General features: G+C 43.2%; 1 protein-coding gene across 1 annotated transcript in view; it reads right to left on the minus strand.

The window, feature by feature from the left end:
- Window positions 1-217: 217 nt before the first annotated feature.
- Window positions 218-20,509, minus strand: part of LOC139470711 (H(+)/Cl(-) exchange transporter 6-like) — a 93,618-nt gene continuing 73,326 nt past the window's right edge. Inside the window, exons 22-24 of the mRNA XM_071252975.1 lie at window positions 17,876-17,974; window positions 8,467-8,592; window positions 218-1,387 (exon numbers count right to left, since the gene is read on the minus strand). Of these exons, the coding sequence (XP_071109076.1) occupies window positions 1,307-1,387; window positions 8,467-8,592; window positions 17,876-17,974 (306 nt within the window). The 3' untranslated portion in view covers window positions 218-1,306. The remainder of the gene's footprint in view (window positions 1,388-8,466; window positions 8,593-17,875; window positions 17,975-20,509) is intronic.

Here is a 20,509-nt window from a genome sequence, read left to right on the forward strand (position 1 = left end):
CAAAGATGTTCACTTCCTGCCACATGAATATACAGTGTATATGAACTTACAGTCACAATTCACCAAAATTAACTATAGGAGTTAATTAAATCAGGATGAAGTATGTATAGCTTTCTTTAATGAGACCTTTTCAAAAATAAGTTTCATGTAGTGAAAAACATCCATTTAATGCCATTAGTCATTCTAAATAAACGTCTTTCTACTCCTTTTTGTCAGTCTTTGTTGAAAAGCAATCATTGTAAATACTCCCTCATGGGGTTTGTGAAAAGACAGCAGGCTGGAACATGATTGCAGGAGATGGGTATCCAGGGGAGCTCTGTGTCAGGTAGTCGCATTACTGCCACCAGACGCAGATGACAAGCGCTGATGACCAACTCACTGTCATAATCGGGCGTATCAGGGATGAGAACCCCAAATCCTGTCTCGGGCTCCAGAACCTGATCCTTTCGCTGTGCCATTAAACTTTAGTTTGATATACCATTTTGTCGGTCAATATCATCAGCGACTGAATATATAATATAAACGCCCTCGTTCAGTTTGTTACGTAAGTTCTCAATGCGTGCGATTCTGGATCAGAATTGTTCCACAATACCCCATGCTTATCGTAAGACCACTGACCACGTACAGTGGTTCCATTGTGTCACCGCCCGAGTGTGTGACCTCGTTCCCCAATGACTTGGTTCGTTGCTCGTGTTGTCAAACAATGATTTGCTGCCCCAAACTGTCTACAGGTCACCGTGGTATAGCTAAAATAGATCTGACTGTGATTAGACAAAAACACAAAACAAACGTAATAACACAGAACAATTATAATTCATTTCCATAATATGTGTTTTGACTGGGTAATATGCAGTCTAATATAGTTATTTAATGCTCCATGATTCACTGCTTCAAAGCCAGGTACACCCGATGACGACATCTGGACCGCTTGGATCTTGTTCTCGTTAATGGGCCCGATACCTTCAACCGGAACCAGCGCCTAAACCAGAAGTATTTTGACGTTGAATTGTCATCATTAGATGAGTTCTTTTTCCAAAACTGCTGTCCATTTTATTCATTAAAAAATGTGCCATACTTTAACGTTCCGACAAACAGTAATATGGCAAAGAATTTAATGTGCATAGCAGTTTACTCATATGGTGATACTGAGCCCCTTATGGTGATACTGAGCCCCTTATGGTGATACTGAACCCCTTATGGTGATACTGAGCCCCTTATGGTGATACTGAGCCCCTTATGGTGATACTGAGCCCCTTATGGTGATACTGAGGCTTATATGAATGATCATCATCTTCCACCCATCTTCTCAGCGGTTGTTGCCTTGGCGATGTAGCTCCTCCTCAAGGTAGTGGTGAGTGAGGTTGTGTCGTGTTATCATCCCCACAAGCTGTAAGTAGAATACACGAATACTGACAAAGACACGTCCAAACCCCTCCAAAGCGTGCGTTACGAGTTAACATGCCCAGCCAACCTTTTTGTAGACTAACGCGAAGTCTCTGATAATATATAATTTTGATAGAAACAAAACCCTTTAGTCCCAGTGGGATGGGAGATCCTGAACCTGGGGAAAATCAAGATTTGCTTTATTTAGGACTATAACAGTACAGTACGGGCTGAAGGGGGGGGGGGGGGGGGGGGGGGGGGGGGGATAATATGGTTTAGGGACTGTGAGGCAGACTAGACTATTGGACATGAGGTCAGCTTACCTGTTTGACATAAGGTCGGCTTTACCTATTGGATATGAGGTCGGCTATTAACTATTGAACATGAGGTCGGCTATTCCCTATTACACACAAGGTCTGCTTACCTATTTGACATGAAGTCAGCTTACTTATTGGACATGAGGTCGGCTTACCTAATGGACATGAGGTCGGCTTTACTTATTGGACATGAGGTCGGCTCTTAACTATTGAACATGAGGACGGCTATTCCCTATATCATACAAGGTCGGCTTACCTATTCAACATGAGGTCGGCTCACCTATTTGACAGATGGTCGGACACAGAACATACGGAAATCAACGACACAGTTGGACGTGGTGAATTGATGTAGTGATTTGTACTGGAGTGTGTCTTATGGTATTGAGCACAAAGATGTAGTGTTAGTGTTGTGTTGTACAACATCCGCTAAGTGTTTTATTGTGCTGCCTTGCATATTGTATTGGCGTGTGATTTAATTTGGTGTTGGACCCAGTTGGCACCATTGTGCGGTGACTTGTGTAGGTCTATTGATGTGACGTGTTGGTTTCTTGGTGTGACGTTTGTTGGTCTCTTGATGTGATGTGTGTTGGTCTCTTGATGTGATGCATGTGTGTTGGTCTCTTGATGTGACGTATGTTGGTCTCTTGATGTGATGTGTGTTGGTCTCTTGGTGTGATGTGTGTTGGTCTATTGGTGTGATGTGTGTTGGTCTCTTGATGTGGTATGTGTTGGTCCCTTGATCTGACGTGTTGGTCTCTTGATGTGATCTGTGTTGGTCTCTTGATGTGATGAATGTTGGTCTCTTGATGTGATGTGTGTTGGTCTCTTGATATGATGTATGTTGGTCTCTTGATGTGATGTGTGTTGGTCTCTTGGTGTGACGTGTGCTTGTCTCTTGATGTGATGTGTGTTTGTCTCTTGGTGTGATGTGTGTTGGTCTTTTGATGTGATGTGTTTTGGTCTCTTGGTGTGATGTATGTTGGTCTCTTGGTGTGATGTATGTTGGTCTCTTGATGTGATGTATGTTGGTCTCTTGATGTGATGTATGTTGGTCTCTTGATGTGATGTATGTTGGTCGCTTGATGTGATGTGTGTTGGTCTCTTGATGTGCTATGTGTTGGTCTCTTGATGTGATGTGTGTTGGTCTCTTGATGTGATGTGTTTTGGTCTCTTGATGTGATGTATGTTGGTCTCTTGATGTGATGTGTGTTGGTCTCTTGATGTGATGTGTGTTGGTCTCTCGATGTGATCTGTGTTGGTCTCTTGATGTGATGTGTGTTGGTCTCTTGATGTGATGTGTGTTGGTCTCTCGATGTGATCTGTGTTGGTCTCTTGATGTGATGTGTGTTGGTCTCTTGATGTGACGTGTGTTGGTCTCTTGGCGTGATGTGTGTTGGTCTCTTGGTGTGATGTGTGTTGGTCTTTTGATGTGATGTGTGTTGGTCTCTTGATGTGACGTGTGTTGGTCTAGTGATGTGATGTATGATGGTCTCTTGATAAGATGCATATTGCTTTCTTGATGTGATGTATGTTGGTCTCTTGTTGTGATGTATGTTGGTCTCTTGTTGTGATGTGTGTTGGTCTCTTGGTGTGATGTGTGTTGGTCTCTTGATGTGATGTGTGTTGGTCTCTTGGTGTGATGTGTGTTGGTCTCTTGGTGTGATGTGTGTTGGTCTCTTGATGTGATGTGTGTTGGTCTCTTGGTGTGATGTGTGTTGGTCTCTTGATGCGACGTGTTGGTCTCTTGGTGTGATGTGTGTTTGTCTCTTGATGTGATGTGTGTTGGTCTCTTGATGTGATGTGTGTTGGTCTCTTGGTGTGATGTGTGTTCATCTCTTGATGTGATGTGTGTTTGTCTCTTGATGTGATGTGTGTTGGTCTCTTGATGTGACGTGTGTTGGTCTCTTGGTGTGACATGTGTTGGTCTCTTGATGTGATCTCTGTTGGTCTCTTGATGTGATGTGTGTTGGTCTCTTGGTGTGATGTGTGTTGGTCCCTTGATGCGACGTGTTGGTCTCTTGGTGTGATGTGTGTTTGTCTCTTGATGTGATGTGTGTTGGTCTCTTGATGTGATGTGTGTTGGTCTCTTGGTGTGATGTGTGTTGATCTCTTGATGTGATGTGTGTTTGTCTCTTGATGTGATGTGTGTTGGTCTGTTGATGTGACGTGTGTTGATCTCTTGGTGTGACATGTGTTGGTCTCTTGATGTGATCTCTGTTGGTCTCTTGATGTGACATGTGTTGGTCTAGTGATGTGATGTATGATGGTCTCTTGATAAGATGCATATTGCTTTCTTGATATGATGTGTGTTGCTCTCTTGGTGTGACGTGTGTTGGTCTCTTGGTGTGATGTGTGTTGGTCCCTTGATGTGACGTGTTGGTCTCTTGGTGTGATGTGTGTTTGTCTCTTGATGTGACGTGTTGGTCTCTTGATGTGATCTGTGTTGGTCTCTTGATGTGACGTGTGTTGGTCTCTTGATGTGATGTGTGTTGGTCTCTTGGTGTGATGTGTGTTGATCTCGTGATGTGATGTGTGTTTGTCTCTTGATGTGATGTGTGTTGGTCTCTTGATGTGACGTGTGTTGATCTCTTGGTGTGACGTGTGTTGGTCTCTTGATGTGATCTGTGTTGGTCTCTTGATGTGATCTGTGTTGATCTAGTGATGTGATGTATGATGGTCTCTTGATAAGATGCATATTGCTTTCTTGATGTGATCTGTGTTGGTCTCTTGATGTGATCTGTGTTGGTCTCTTGATGTGACGTGTGTTGGTCTCTTGATGTGATGTGTTTTGGTCTCTTGATGTGATGTGTGTTGGTCTCTTGATGTGACGTGTATTGGTCTCTTGGCGTGATGTGTGTTGGTCTCTTGGTGTGATGTGTGTTGGTCTCTTGATGTGATGTGTGTTGGTCTCTTGATGTGACGTGTGTTGGTCTAGTGATGTGATGTATGATGGTCTCTTGATAAGATGCATATTGCTTTCTTGATGTGATGTATGTTGGTCTCTTGTTGTGATGTATGTTGGTCTCTTGTTGTGATGTGTGTTGGTCTCTTGGTGTGATGTGTGTTGGTCTCTTGATGTGATGTGTGTTGGTCTCTTGGTGTGATGTGTGTTGGTCTCTTGGTGTGATGTGTGTTGGTCTCTTGATGTGATGTGTGTTGGTCTCTTGGTGTGATGTGTGTTGGTCTCTTGATGCGACGTGTTGGTCTCTTGGTGTGATGTGTGTTTGTCTCTTGATGTGATGTGTGTTGGTCTCTTGATGTGATGTGTGTTGGTCTCTTGGTGTGATGTGTGTTGATCTCTTGATGTGATGTGTGTTTGTCTCTTGATGTGATGTGTGTTGGTCTCTTGGTGTGACATGTGTTGGTCTCTTGATGTGATCTCTGTTGGTCTCTTGATGTGATGTGTGTTGGTCTCTTGGTGTGATGTGTGTTGGTCCCTTGATGCGACGTGTTGGTCTCTTGGTGTGATGTGTGTTTGTCTCTTGATGTGATCTCTGTTGGTCTCTTGATGTGACATGTGTTGGTCTAGTGATGTGATGTATGATGGTCTCTTGATAAGATGCATATTGCTTTCTTGATATGATGTGTGTTGGTCTCTTGGTGTGATGTGTGTTGGTCTCTTGATGTGACGTGTGTTGGTCTCTTGGTGTGATGTGTGTTGGTCCCTTGATGTGACGTGTTGGTCTCTTGGTGTGATGTGTGTTTGTCTCTTGATGTGACGTGTTGGTCTCTTGATGTGATCTGTGTTGGTCTCTTGATGTGACGTGTGTTGGTCTCTTGATGTGATGTGTGTTGATCTCGTGATGTGATGTGTGTTTGTCTCTTGATGTGATGTGTGTTGGTCTCTTGATGTGACGTGTGTTGATCTCTTGGTGTGACGTGTGTTGGTCTCTTGATGTGATCTGTGTTGGTCTCTTGATGTGATCTGTGTTGATCTAGTGATGTGATGTATGATGGTCTCTTGATAAGATGCATATTGCTTTCTTGATGTGATCTGTGTTGGTCTCTTGATGTGATCTGTGTTGGTCTCTTGATGTGACGTGTGTTGGTCTCTTGATGTGATGTGTTTTGGTCTCTTGATGTGATGTGTGTTGGTCTCTTGATGTGACGTGTATTGGTCTCTTGGCGTGATGTGTGTTGGTCTCTTGGTGTGATGTGTGTTGGTCTCTTGATGTGATGTGTGTTGGTCTCTTGATGTGACGTGTGTTGGTCTAGTGATGTGATGTATGATGGTCTCTTGATAAGATGCATATTGCTTTCTTGATGTGATGTATGTTGGTCTCTTGTTGTGATGTATGTTGGTCTCTTGTTGTGATGTGTGTTGGTCTCTTGGTGTGATGTGTGTTGGTCTCTTGATGTGATGTGTGTTGGTCTCTTGGTGTGATGTGTGTTGGTCTCTTGGTGTGATGTGTGTTGGTCTCTTGATGTGATGTGTGTTGGTCTCTTGGTGTGATGTGTGTTGGTCTCTTGATGCGACGTGTTGGTCTCTTGGTGTGATGTGTGTTTGTCTCTTGATGTGATGTGTGTTGGTCTCTTGATGTGATGTGTGTTGGTCTCTTGGCGTGATGTGTGTTGATCTCTTGATGTGATGTGTGTTTGTCTCTTGATGTGATGTGTGTTGGTCTCTTGGTGTGACATGTGTTGGTCTCTTGATGTGATCTCTGTTGGTCTCTTGATGTGATGTGTGTTGGTCTCTTGGTGTGATGTGTGTTGGTCCCTTGATGCGACGTGTTGGTCTCTTGGTGTGATGTGTGTTTGTCTCTTGATGTGATCTCTGTTGGTCTCTTGATGTGACATGTGTTGGTCTAGTGATGTGATGTATGATGGTCTCTTGATAAGATGCATATTGCTTTCTTGATATGATGCGTGTTGGTCTCTTGGTGTGATGTGTGTTGGTCTCTTGATGTGACGTGTGTTGGTCTCTTGGTGTGATGTGTGTTGGTCCCTTGATGTGACGTGTTGGTCTCTTGATGTGATCTGTGTTGGTCTCTTGATGTGACGTGTGTTGGTCTCTTGATGTGATGTGTGTTGGTCTCTTGGTGTGATGTGTGTTGATCTCGTGATGTGATGTGTGTTTGTCTCTTGATGTGATGTGTGTTGGTCTCTTGATGTGACGTGTGTTGATCTCTTGGTGTGACGTGTGTTGGTCTCTTGATGTGATCTGTGTTGGTCTCTTGATGTGATCTGTGTTGATCTAGTGATGTGATGTATGATGGTCTCTTGATAAGATGCATATTGCTTTCTTGATGTGATCTGTGTTGGTCTCTTGATGTGATCTGTGTTGGTCTCTTGATGTGACGTGTGTTGGTCTCTTGATGTGATGTGTTTTGGTCTCTTGATGTGATGTGTGTTGGTCTCTTGATGTGACGTGTATTGGTCTCTTGGTGTGATGTATGTTGGTCTGTTGATGTGACGTGTTGGTCTCTTGATGTGATGTGTTTTGGTCTCTTGATGTGACGTGTTGGTTGGTCTCTTGATGTGATGTGTTTTGGTCTCTTGATGTGACGTGTTGGTCTCTTGATGTGATCTGTGTTGGTCTCTTGATGTGACGTGTGTTGGTCTCTTGATGTGACCTGTGTTGGGCTCAGCTGGTGATGTGAGTAAGTGTTTAGTGACAGAGTGGTCTGTTCACCTTAAACTGCGGCATTGTATCTCAGTGGGCTAACAATATAAATTCTGCATTCGTCCGGACAAGTGAAAACAGACATACAAACACACTAACATACGTGCATTCACGTCGCTACATAAGTGCAACAATCTTCAACGCGACGTTAAACCTCACCTCACCTCACCTCACCTCCAGTATATCGAATCCCGGCACAAGAAGCTCGCGATCGTATTGATCGTTTAGTCAACAGCAGCCCGCACGTTAACTCAACATCAACTCAAATCGTGTACACTTTCAAACCCTTAGTCACAGAAATTTAAAAAAACCCCACTAAAACACATAAACCGGTGTTTTCCCTAAAATCAACTAGTTTAGGTTGAGAATTGATTTATAATTTCCAGGAGAACTAAAGCATGAGTTACATTCTGATGTTAATGGCTTTGAGTCAATAACAGATATCATGCGGTTTCACTGGAACTGTTGCTAATCATAGTTAATTCAGCACATCCTCCGTTTGCTGGATCATCCGTGAAACACGCAAGTCACTCTTGTCCATCACATGCAGCGCGGCATGCGAGAAGTACATGATCTCGTTTCATTTAGACAAGACAAGATGTCGCAGTGCGTGTGCATTCTACACCCTGTTCTCTTCTTCAGGGCGAACATACAAGCTGATGTTCCTACTAAACGCAATCCCCATTATTTCTTTCGCAACGTGCGTTACGTTCGCTACACTGTCCATCAAGCATACTGCATTCCGGGTATCATGGCTCACCGGCAGTCCTCAAATACTCATTCAAAGTGTCTACTTTAAATGTACCCGAGCATCTATATAACACTGCTGAATGTATAAATGTTTAACATGCTTCAACAGAAAAGGACCCGCGTGTGGACATTCAGATGGAAGGGTGCTTTCAACAAGACAACGACGGAAGCCGTATGGCGATGTTACGATCAAACGCTAAGGAACTGATACACCAAGCTTGTAACAGGATAGCATTGACTGTTCGATTGACCATCAGTTACTGAACTCAGGCTTGAAGTGTTCATATGTTTGCACAGTTGTTTTCCAATGTTGATTTGTATCGACATGCAGACCCTGAATGCGTTGCCTCCATACGAGGATAAACTATAGGCAATACCGTCAGTTGCGGTTACCTTTCCTTGGTGATCTATGACCGGTAGATGGCGTAACCCCATGCTTCTGAACAAGTTGAACACCTGAGGCAGGGCTGTGTCGGCGAACACTGTGTAAGGGCAGGTGTTCATGTAGCGTCGCACGTCCTGAAACACATACAGGAAATAATTCACACATTCACCTAGACACAGGAGAAAACAATGCACTGTTCTCCGTATATACACTATGGTTTTCAATCTGAGACATTAGAGATCAGTGAGAGGACTCATAGTGTATTAAATTCTTTGCCCCTTAATGTCAATCGACATGTTTATCTCATTTCGTGATGCGAAAAACATAACTTTTCTCCCTCGGCTGCAACACTCACTGAAATATATATTGTATCAGGTCACCCGATTGGGTAAACATGTTACTTGACAAGAAAAAAGCACATCCTGTACATAATATACACCAGCCATGATAGTGTCGCAATGACATATGACGCCGACGTTCACGATGTTTGTCTTGCTTCAACTTGCCACCAAACAACCATGATACAAAAACTAAGATCCGAGAGTTGCATCTCAAGTTATTCCCTTCTCCACTATTCATTCATTCGTTCTCATTGACTTGGGTCCCCCTTCAAGGTCCGCATGGACTGACCACAACGCTGACGCTGTTTCCATTGTCTGTAATCTGTCTGTACTGTGGGCAGGTCCCCGGTCACTTCCACCCATCCCGTGTGACACGGCGCATGGCGTCCCTGGTAAATGACCTTGGGTCACTGCAAATACACTTACATTATTTCTGTTGGAAATCCCCCCTGCTATAATTTAGTTACCCAAAAAACCTGTTCGCAGTCTGTGTTGGGATTTTGAATCATTGTCCTGCTTACTACAACCGTCGATGTCACCTCTCGAAGATCACCGTATAAGCTGTATTGTTATGCAGAAACATACAGACATTCAGAAGTCGGAAACGACTTGTAAACAATGAGGATGTTGATAATGGCTTACTGTATTGGCTGTAAACAACAGACAACATGGCACACGTTGGAAAGTCAACAATGAAAGGCAGAAAGTACATCCACCCGTGACTGTGAAAAGATTTACTTCCTGAACCTTGTGTCGAATTATGTAAATTTGCGTTAATTTTGTTATTTGCTGGTGATGTCGTAGATATTGTGGTTGGGCAACGTTCATGACTTGTATTGACCCTGATCCAAGAGGAATATAAAAGTAAAAAATAGACATTTATATCTACATGATAAGTCAATCATTATGTCACAAGACGCCTTGCCTTTTAGACTACATCTTTTAAAATAAGAAAGGTATGATGTCTCTTATGTTTGGTCATGCAGGTAATAAACATATGTTTCGTTTCTGTGCGTGCGAGTGTGTGTGTGTGTGTCGTCTGTATATGCGTGCGCGTGTTGTGTGTCTGTGTTAGTGTGCGCGAGTCTGTTATCGTTTGTGTGTGCGTGTGTGCTCGGGTTGTGTGTCTGTGTTAGTGTGCGCGCGAGTCTGTTATCGTTTGTGTGTGCGTGCGTGCGCGTGTTGTGTGTCTGTGTTAGTGTGCGAGCGCGCGAGTCTGTTATCGTTTGAGTGTGCGTGTGCGCTCGTGTTGTGTGTCTGTGTTAGTATGCGAGCGCGTCTGTCCCTCTAGCTGTCAGATTCCGCACAAATGCGCCCCATCTCGTACGCTCCCACTCCTACACTCATTCTCGTACAGTCCCTCACATACACTCCCTCTCATAAACTCCTTTCATACACTCCCTTTCATACTCTCCCTCTCAAACACTCCCTCACATAAACTTCATCTCATACACGTCCTCTCATACACTCCATCCCATACACGTCCACTCATACTCTCCCTCTCATACCCTCCCTTTCATACACTCCCTCACATACACGCCCTCACATATACTCCCTCTCATAAACGTCCTCTTATACGATCTCTCACATACACGCCCTCACATATACTCCCTCAAATACACGTCCTCTCATACACTCCCTTTCATACACGTCCTCTCATACTCTCCCTCAAATACGCTTCCTCTCATGCACTCCCTCACATACACTCCCTCTAATACATGTCCTCACATACACGCCCTCACATACACTCCCTCACATACGCTCCCTCTCATACACGTCCTCACATACGCTCCCTCTCATACACGTCCTCTCATACACTCCCTCTCATATACTCCCTCTCATACACTCCCTCTCATACACGTCCTCACATACACTCCCTCCCATACATGTCCTCTCATACACTCCCTCACATACGCTCCCTCTCATACACGTCCTCACATACGCTCCCTCTCATACACGTCCTCTCATACACTCCCTCCCATATACTCCCTCTCATACACTCCCTCTCATACACGTCCTCTCATACACTCCCTCCCATACATGTCCTCTCATACACTCCATCACATACACTCCCTTTCATACACGTCCTCTCAAACACTCCCTTTCATACACGTCCTCTCATACAATCCCTTTCATATACTCCCTTACATACTCTCCCTCTCATACACGTCCTCTCATACATTCCCTTTCATACACGTCCTCTCATACACTCTCTTTCATACATGACCTCTCATACGCTCCCTTACATACACTCCCTCTTATACACTCCCTCTCATACTCTCCTTTTCATACACGTCCTCTCATACACTCCATCACATACACTCCATCTCATACACTCCCTTTCATACACGTCCTCTCAAACACTCCCTTTCATACACGTCCTCTCATACACTCCCTTTCATACACTCCCTTTCCACTCTCCCTCTCATACACGTCCTCTCATACATTCCCTTTCATACACGTCCTCTCATACACTCCCTTTCATACATGACCTCTCACACGCTCCCTTACATACACTCCCTCTTAAACACTCCCTTTCATACTCTCCCTTTCATACACGTCCTTTCATACCCTCCTTTTCATACACGTCCTCTCATACACTCCCTTTCATACACGTCCTCACATACACACCCTCACATAACTCCCTCTCATACACTCCCTTACATACACTCCCTCTCATACACGTCCTCTCATACACTCCCTTTCATACACATCCTCTCATACATTCCCTTTCATACACGTCCTCTCATACACTCCCTTTCATACACGTCCTCACATACACCCTCACATAACTCCCTCTCATACACTCCCTCTCATACACGTCCTCTCATACACTCCTTTTCATACACGTCCTCTCATACACTCCCTTTCATACACGTCCTCTCATACACTCCCTCACATACACGCCCTCACATACACGTCCTCACATACACTCCCTCACATACACGCCCTCTCATACACTCCCTCACATACACGCCCTCACATACACGTCCTCACAGACACGCCCTCACACGCCCTCACATATACTCCCTCTCATACACGTCTTCACATACACTCCCTCACATATACTCCCTCTCATACACGCCCTCACATACGCGTCCTCATATAACCGCCCTCACATACACGCCCTCACATATACTCCCTCTCATACACGTCCTTACATACACGCCCTCACATATACTCCCTCACATACACTCCCTCACATATACTACCTCACATACTATCCCTCCCATACTCTCCCTCACATACTCTCCCTCTCATACACGTTCTCACATACACGCCCTCATATACACGCCCTCAAATACACGCCCTCACATATACTCCCTCTCATACACGTCCTTACATACACGCCCTCACATATACTCCCTCACATATACTCCCTTACAAACTCTCCCTCTCATACACGTCCTCTCATACGATCCCTCACATACACGCCCTCACATATACTCCCTCACATACACTCCCTCACATACACTACCTCACATACTATCCCTCCCATACTCTCCCTCACATACACTCCCTCTCATACACGTTCTCACATACACGCCTTCGAATTCACATATATTCCCTCTCATACACGTCCTCTCATACTCTTCCGTTCATACACGTCCTCTCATACACTCCCTTTCATACACGCCCTCTCATACACTCCCTCAAATACACTCCCTCTCATACACTATCTCACATACATATTCCCGACGTTTAACGTCGCTGTGGGTGCACGGGGACCTTTCAGCAAGCTATCTGCAGTAGTCAAAGTAGTCGCACTCTCTGTATCACGTCAACAGTAAACTCAACAACGACGCGGGGGTTCAGAGGCTCTGACATAATACGAACGATGTATAAAGCCGTGCCAGGATTGTGAGGCTGAGATCGATGTAGGGACTCCAATCAAGAGGAGACGAATAACATCCTTGTCCTGTTTGGGTAATTTGCCCGCGACTGTCCGTCGTAGAACATACCCAAGGCACGAGATCTGATGGGGCGTACCGTCGCACATTATATACCGCCCCTCAGCAGCTGCAACCTGTGATCAGTCCCCAAGCTAGTTGCATGACGAAACCAGTAACCTACACGCAGGTACCCCAGTGTGTGATATGCAGTACAAAACTGGGCACAGTCACACATTCAGGATTTCTACTGCCGTCCATGATAGGACTGTTACTGATTAAATTTTGTGAAAAGTCTGATCAAGATCCCGTGATTCGTGGCGGGAAATTCACAAAATTGTAAAAACATTTATTTAGTCATGACAACAATCAGATATTGTTTAGGAAGCGTCCCGATTCAACCGTTTCCAGCCGAATTCGTCCCGATTCTCTCGTTCTCAATCCGAATTTGATCCGATTTGTATCTTCAGCATAGTACAAAATGATCGAATCTGTCCCGATGGCGTCCCGATTCTCCCGAATGCGATCCGACAGGGATCAGACAGTGACTGCACAGTGAACCGACAAAGACGATTCGCATTCGGCAAGATCTGAACGCAATCTGGACTCAATCGACAAGAAACGGCAATGAACAATTTCTCCAAATCATGCACGTTCATCACGACAGCGTCCCGATCCACAGGACACCGTCCAGACAACACAGGACATTGTTACAATTTTGATCCGATACAGCGGAATCTGTCACGACATAGTCACGATTGTAATCCGACTAGACAAAATCGGCTGAGTTTCCCGAATGTTACGGGACGCACCATACTGTTGTGAGTGCTTGGCCGACCTCTCTGGACCTTTCCGTTCCGTAGGACTCTGTTACGAACATATACGACTGCGTTCAGACAATGATAGGACATTCCAGATCATTGAAGATAGTATCAGACTTTTTCACTTTTCATGCCGTAGCGCTGTTTGATCTCAAACGGGAGCGATAATCGACACTGTGTGATCGCAGCCTAAAACCGTTTACATCTGCTAAACAAGCTTAAAACATGCTGCGGTGGTTAGTTTAACATAATTGCGTATTCAAATTACATTAGCTCACATTTACACCACAGTAGTGCCCAACTACGGAGAAGGTCGATGTTTCGATGTTCCCTTATAATCTGGGTGTTCAGATTAAAGGGGTAGGCGTTTAACAGGTATTTCACGCGGGAGAGTATTCATGTTTGTCTAGTAACTCGAACGTTATTGGCTTCTTCCTCCAATCTGGATGTAACTAGGAAAGTTCTCTGTTCAACGTAAGTTATGTCTACAACCTTTCGAAGTTGTCGTGTTTTGTCGTGAATTATATATTTCCGAGCATCACAACTACAGGTAAGAACCAACACTTGTGACTCCATTTGAGTCCCATACACCTATGCTGAAAGCCAACTTATACCGTCAGCTTCATACAGTGTTTACTATGGGAATTTACTGTATCCCAAGGGCTGGATGACTACCCACAGCTTCATACAGAGTAAAGTATCTACAGCTTCATACAGTGTAAACAAATGGGAATATACAGTATCCCAAGGACTTGGTGACTGTCTGCAGCTTTATACAGTGTATACTATGGGAATATACAGTATCGCAAGGACTGGATGACTACCCACAGCTTCATACAGAGTAAAGTATCTACAGCTTCATACAGTGTAAACAAATGGGAATATACAGTATCCCAAGGACTTGGAGCCTGTCTGTAGCTTCATACAGTGTATACTATGGGAATATACAGTATCGCAAGGACTGGATGACTACCCACAGCTTCATACAGAGTAAAGTATCTACAGCTTCATACAGTGTAAACAAATGGGAATATACAGTATCCCAAGGACTTGGAGCCTGTCTGTAGCTTCATACAGTGTATACTATGGGAATATACAGTATCGCAAGGACTGGATGACTACCCACAGCTTCATACAGGGTAAAGTATCTACAGCTTCATACAGTGTAAACAAATGGGAATATACTGTATCCCAAGGACTTGGTGAATGTCTACAGCTTCATACAGTGTATACTATGGGAATAAACAGTATCCCAAGGACTGGATGACTACCCACAGCTTCATACAGGGTAAAGTATCTACAGCTTCATACAGTGTAAACAAATGGGAATATACAGTATCCCAAGGACTTGGTGAATGTCTACAGCTTCATACAGTGTATACTATGGGAATTTACTGTATCCCAAAGACTGGATGACTACCCACAGCTTCATACAGAGTAAAGTATCTGCTGCTTCATACAGTGTGTACAAATGGGAATAGACAGTATCCCAAGGACTTGGTGACTGTCTGCAGCTTCATAGAGTGTAAACAAATAGGAATTTACTGTATCACAAGGACTTGGAGCCTGTCTGTAGCTTCATACAGTGTATACTATGGGAATAAACAGTATCGCAAGGACTGGATGACTACCCACAGCTTCATACAGAGTAACGTATCTACAGCTTCTTACAGTGTAAACTATGGGAATATACAGTATCCCAAGGATTTGGTGACTGTCTACAGCTTCATACAGTGTAAACTATGGGAATATACAGTATCCCAAGGACTTGGTGACTGTCTACAGCTTCATACAGTGTAAACTATGGGAATATACAGTATCCCAAGGATTTGGTGACTGTCTGCAGCTTTATACAGTGTATACTGTGGGAATATACATAATTCCAAGGACTTGGCGGCGACTGTCTGAAGCTTCATACAATGTATACTTTAGGAATATACAGTATCGCAAGGACTGGATGACTACCCACAGCTTCATACAGAGTAAAGTATCTACAGCTTCATATAGTGTAAACGAATGGGAATATACAGTATCCCAAGAACTTGGTGACTGTCTACAGCTTCATACAGAATATGCTATGGGAATATACAGTATCACAAGTACCTGGTGACTTTCTACAGTTTTATACAGTGTATACTATGGGAATATACAGTATCCCAAGGACTTGGTGACTGTCTACAGCTTCATACAGAGGAAAGTATCTATAGCTTCATACAGAATATGCTATGGGAATATACAGTATCACAAGGACTTGGTGACTGTCTGCAGCTTTATACAGTGTATACTATGGGAATATACAGTATCCCAAGGACTGGATGACTACCCACAGCTTCATTCAGAGTAAAGTATCTACAGCTTCATACAGTGTAAACGAATGGGAATATACAGTATCCCAAGAACTTGGTGACTGTCTACAGCTTCATACAGAATATGCTATGGGAATATACAGTATCACAAGGACTTGGTGACTTTCTACAGTTTCATACAGTGTATACTATGGGAATATACAGTATATCAAGGACTTGGTGAATGTCTACAGCTTCATACAGAGTATTCTATGGGAATATACAGTATCACAAGGACTTGGTGACTTTCTGCAGTTTCATACAGTGTATACTATGGGAATATACAGTATCTCAAGGACTTGGTGACTGTCTACAGCTTCATACAGAGTATGCTATGGGAATATACAGTATCCCAAGGACTTGGTGACTACCCACAGCTTCATACAGAGTAAAGTATCTACAGCTTCATACAGTGTAAACAAATGGGAATATACAGTATCCCAGGGACTTGGTGACTGTCTCCCGCTTCATACCGAGTATGCTATGGGAATATACAGTATCCCAAGGACTTGGTGACTTTCTACAGCTTTATACAGTGTATACTATGGGAATAGACAGAATCCCAAGGACTTGGTGACTGTCTACGGCTTCATACAGAGTATGCTATGGGAATATACAGTATCCCAAGGACTTGGAGCCTGTCTGTAGCTTCATACAGTGTATACTATGGGAATATACAGTATCGCAAGGACTGGATGACTACCCACAGCTTCATACAGAGTAAAGTATCTACAGCTTCATACAGTGTAAACAAATGGGAATATACAGTATCCCAAGAACTTGGTGACTGTCTTCAGCTTCAAACAGTGTATACTATGGGAATATACAGTATCTCAAGGACTATGTGACTATCAACAGCTTCATAAGAGTAAACAAATAGGACTTTACAGTATTCCAAGGACTTGGTGACTATCAACAGCTTCACACTGTAAGACTGTAACCATGCAGGGAATAGTCAAGTTTTAAGGGATAAGATTTCAGCTGTCCCTTCTTGTTGTGTGTTGCCGTGCAGGCTGCTTTGTTGAACCGCGTGGGGACAGTTACTTGTTCCCGCAGCAGGGGGACAGTTACACATGGAGACCAGAACATATTCATACTTGGAGATTTACTATCAAAGACCATAGTCTTTATATAATTGTAATACATATAGACTGGAGTCCTTCTATTCTGCTGTGAGCATTATTCACCATGAGAGTAACCGTGCTTATATACACTGATACAACATAAGCCGCCCGATGAGTTGTTGCTGGATCGTGTCCCGCCATAAAAAGTCTTCTTCCATAAACGCCATCTTATACTGCTGTGATGGTACCACCTTCTTGGTCATACTTTGAAATCTATCTAAACAAACACCTAGATACAAAGTCATACGAGGAGTGGTCGACGTGATTACATGGGTCACGTTAATAATCAATGACGAGCGGCTTCAGGTTTGTGTGGGAGAAAGGACGGGAATGCAGCTCATTCCAAAGAAGTGAAGCAGCTGAGCTGTGCGTTCTGATACGTATAATAAAAATAGAAACAATAAATAACACTGTGGATGATGACGTGTGATGCGGAGGATATTGGTACAGGGACAAAGGGAAGATCAATCAGATGTGTGATAAAACAGGATCATCAGCGTCATAAGTGTGGCAGATTCGTGGTATAACATTTAGAATAATACCATTCTTCATGACACGTTTGAAACAAATACTTTAAATGATTGACTTAATTGTGACAATACATCTGTAGAAAATCTCTAAACCAAAAACACAGAGTACTCCGGCGAAATACATTCTGATTATGAATACAACTACGACTTGCGTTCATGCACCATGACAAGACGTCAGTTCAGTTACGTTAAGGTAACGTTTACGTCACAGAAGCGATGAAAACTGACATGAATATGTACTATTTTTGTTTTGACGTTAATATTACATCCGATATATACACAAAGCTTCTACACATATACTCAGCCTACCAGATTATTAGCTGTTTGTAATGAGAAAATGTACTTGTGACTAAAGGTTATACGTACCAGAATATCCTCAGGGTTGATAGTCGACATGTCGAGGTCCTGCACATCTGGGTACCTTGGGTAATCCTCCGTGAGCTCTTCATAGCTGAATGATGTCTCCTGGAAGAGAGACATCACATGAAACACAGGACAACCTAGTTTACCTTGTAAATAGGTGTTAAATTCAGTGAACCTCTGAAGCTACATGTTGTCTCCTGGAAGAGAGACATCACATGAGACACAGGACAACCTAGTTTACCTTGTAAATAGGTATTGAATACAGTGAACCTCTGAAGCTACATGTAGACTCCTGGAAGAGAGACATCACATGAGACACAGGACAACATAGTTTACCTTGTAAAAAGGTGTTGAATAATGAGACACACAGTGAACCTCTGAAGCTACATGTTGTCTCCTGGAAGAGAGGCATCACATGAGACACGGGATTATAGTGCCCCTTGGATAACACGGTTGTATAATGTGATATACAGTGACACTCTGTGTCACATGAGGCACAGGACAACTAAATGCACTTTGGATAACACGATTGTTTTACGAGATATTCAGTGAAGCTGTGGAGCTAGTCTCCTGGAAGAGAGACCTCACGTCAGACACAGGACTGAAGATGTTATTTAATGAGATACAGAGTGAAACTCTATAGCCAGTCTACTGGAAGAGAGGCGTCACGTGAGACACAGGACAACTTACTGCACTTTGGATAACACGATTGTTTTACGAGATATATTTAGTAAAGCGCTGGAGCTAGTCTCCAGGAAGAGAGGCGTCATATGAGTCACAGGATAATTTACTGCACTTTGGATAACACGATTGTTTTACGAGATATTCAGTGAAGCTCTGGAGCTAGTCTCCTGGCAGAAAGGCGTCACATGAATCACAGGACAACTTACTGCACTTTGGATAACACGATTGTTTTACGAGATATTCGGTGAAGCTCTGGAGCTAGTCTCCTGGAAGAGAGGCGTCACATGAGACACAGGACAACTTACTGCACTTTGGATAACACGATTGTTTTACGAGATATTCGGTGAAGCTCTGGAGCTAGTCTCCTGGAAGAGAGGCGTCACATGAGACACAGGAAAACTTACTGCACTTTGGATAACACAATTGTTTAATGAGAAATTCAGTAAAACTCTGGATCTAGTCTCCTGGAAGAGAGACCTCACATGAGACACAGGACTACCTAGTTTACCTTGGATGAAAGGGGTGTATAATGAAACACACATGGAAGCTCTGTAGATTGTTTCCTGGAAGAGAGGCTTCAAATGCAACACGTGACTATAGTGTACCTCGGATAACACGGTTGTATGCAAAGTACAGAGAGGCTCTATTACTAGTCGCCTTGTAGAATGACGTCACATCAGACAGAGTATCGATCAATTAGTATACCCGAGTCGTCAGGGTGTACACAGACAATAAACAACGAGCTTCGTATCACGACTTATCTGTTGCGACTGAATGAAAGGTACATTGTATCAGCCCTGAGCCTTTGCCTTTATTTTACTCTCACTACTCAAATTTAGGAAAACACGAAATAACTTCATTGAAGTCTATTGTTGACGTAATGTGATCAACTTTTTAACATAATTAGCAATAGATGCTCCATAACTAGATCCTATTGTAATGCTTCTTCTGCAATGGAAACACGTTTAGCAAACGCAGATGCTCTGAGGATTAGTTCAATTCATCGAGCACTTGCATGCTAAATTTTGATCCTGAAATGCAATTCGCCTTTTCCACATATTTGTCCTTTTCTCCATATTCGCGCTTGCGAATACATTGTCAGCTTTTTAGCATAATACTCAATACTGAAAACACTGCAAGCACTAAAGCTAATGTCAAATAAATTCAACGAGGAAATAATTTATCTATGTTCTATTTTCTGAACCAAGACAGATAATGTTCACATCCTGATCAATTATTGCTGGTGAAATGTTTAAACTTCTGCAATCTACACGGCAGTGTGGGTCTTTCTCCATTCAAATAATGACACGAACGCCTTGTCAAAATATCTATCTTTAAGAGTCAGTGATTTGTTTAGCCGAAAATACTAACATTTTTATGTCCTACCGCCGATGGGTGAGGAAAGGCACACGGTTTCGCGAACACATTATTGATAGTGATTTATAAAAACATGCGAATGCACAATTAACTTTGTTTTCAACAGAGATGTCTTATGATTATCGAAAGGGTTTTGGGAACGCTTGTGTTTATGAATCGCACTCAACTAGTTCGCTGAAAGGATGTCCCACCAGTGGCACCGTTTCAAACACAGGCATAGGCACCGCCAAGTCAAATAGACACTGAACCAGCACGTTCACATATGGAAAGTCAGAAGTCGATTGAGAATCGGAAATGTTGGTCACTGATGCGTCAAACTTGCAAATGTCCTCCTCATGTCTACCATAAAGCTTTTTGAAAGCTTCACTGGAGCCTTGAATGTTGTAACTTTCATCAAATAACGTTTGGAAAAGGGTCGTATATAACGCTCTTTGAAATCGTCGTAGAAAGAGCAAGCTCGATTGTACATTACAAGTTATGAAATGTGGACACCAAGGGCTGAATCGGTTGGAATATTACTCGACATAAGGATGACTATTGGAAAGTTGAAGTCACCCCTCTTGTCATACAGTCTTG

Source organism: Haliotis cracherodii, unplaced genomic scaffold (genome assembly GCF_022045235.1).
Source record: "Haliotis cracherodii isolate W230 unplaced genomic scaffold, xgHalCrac1.p SCAF_21, whole genome shotgun sequence".
In the NCBI taxonomy this organism is placed as follows: Eukaryota; Metazoa; Mollusca; class Gastropoda; order Lepetellida; family Haliotidae; genus Haliotis; species Haliotis cracherodii.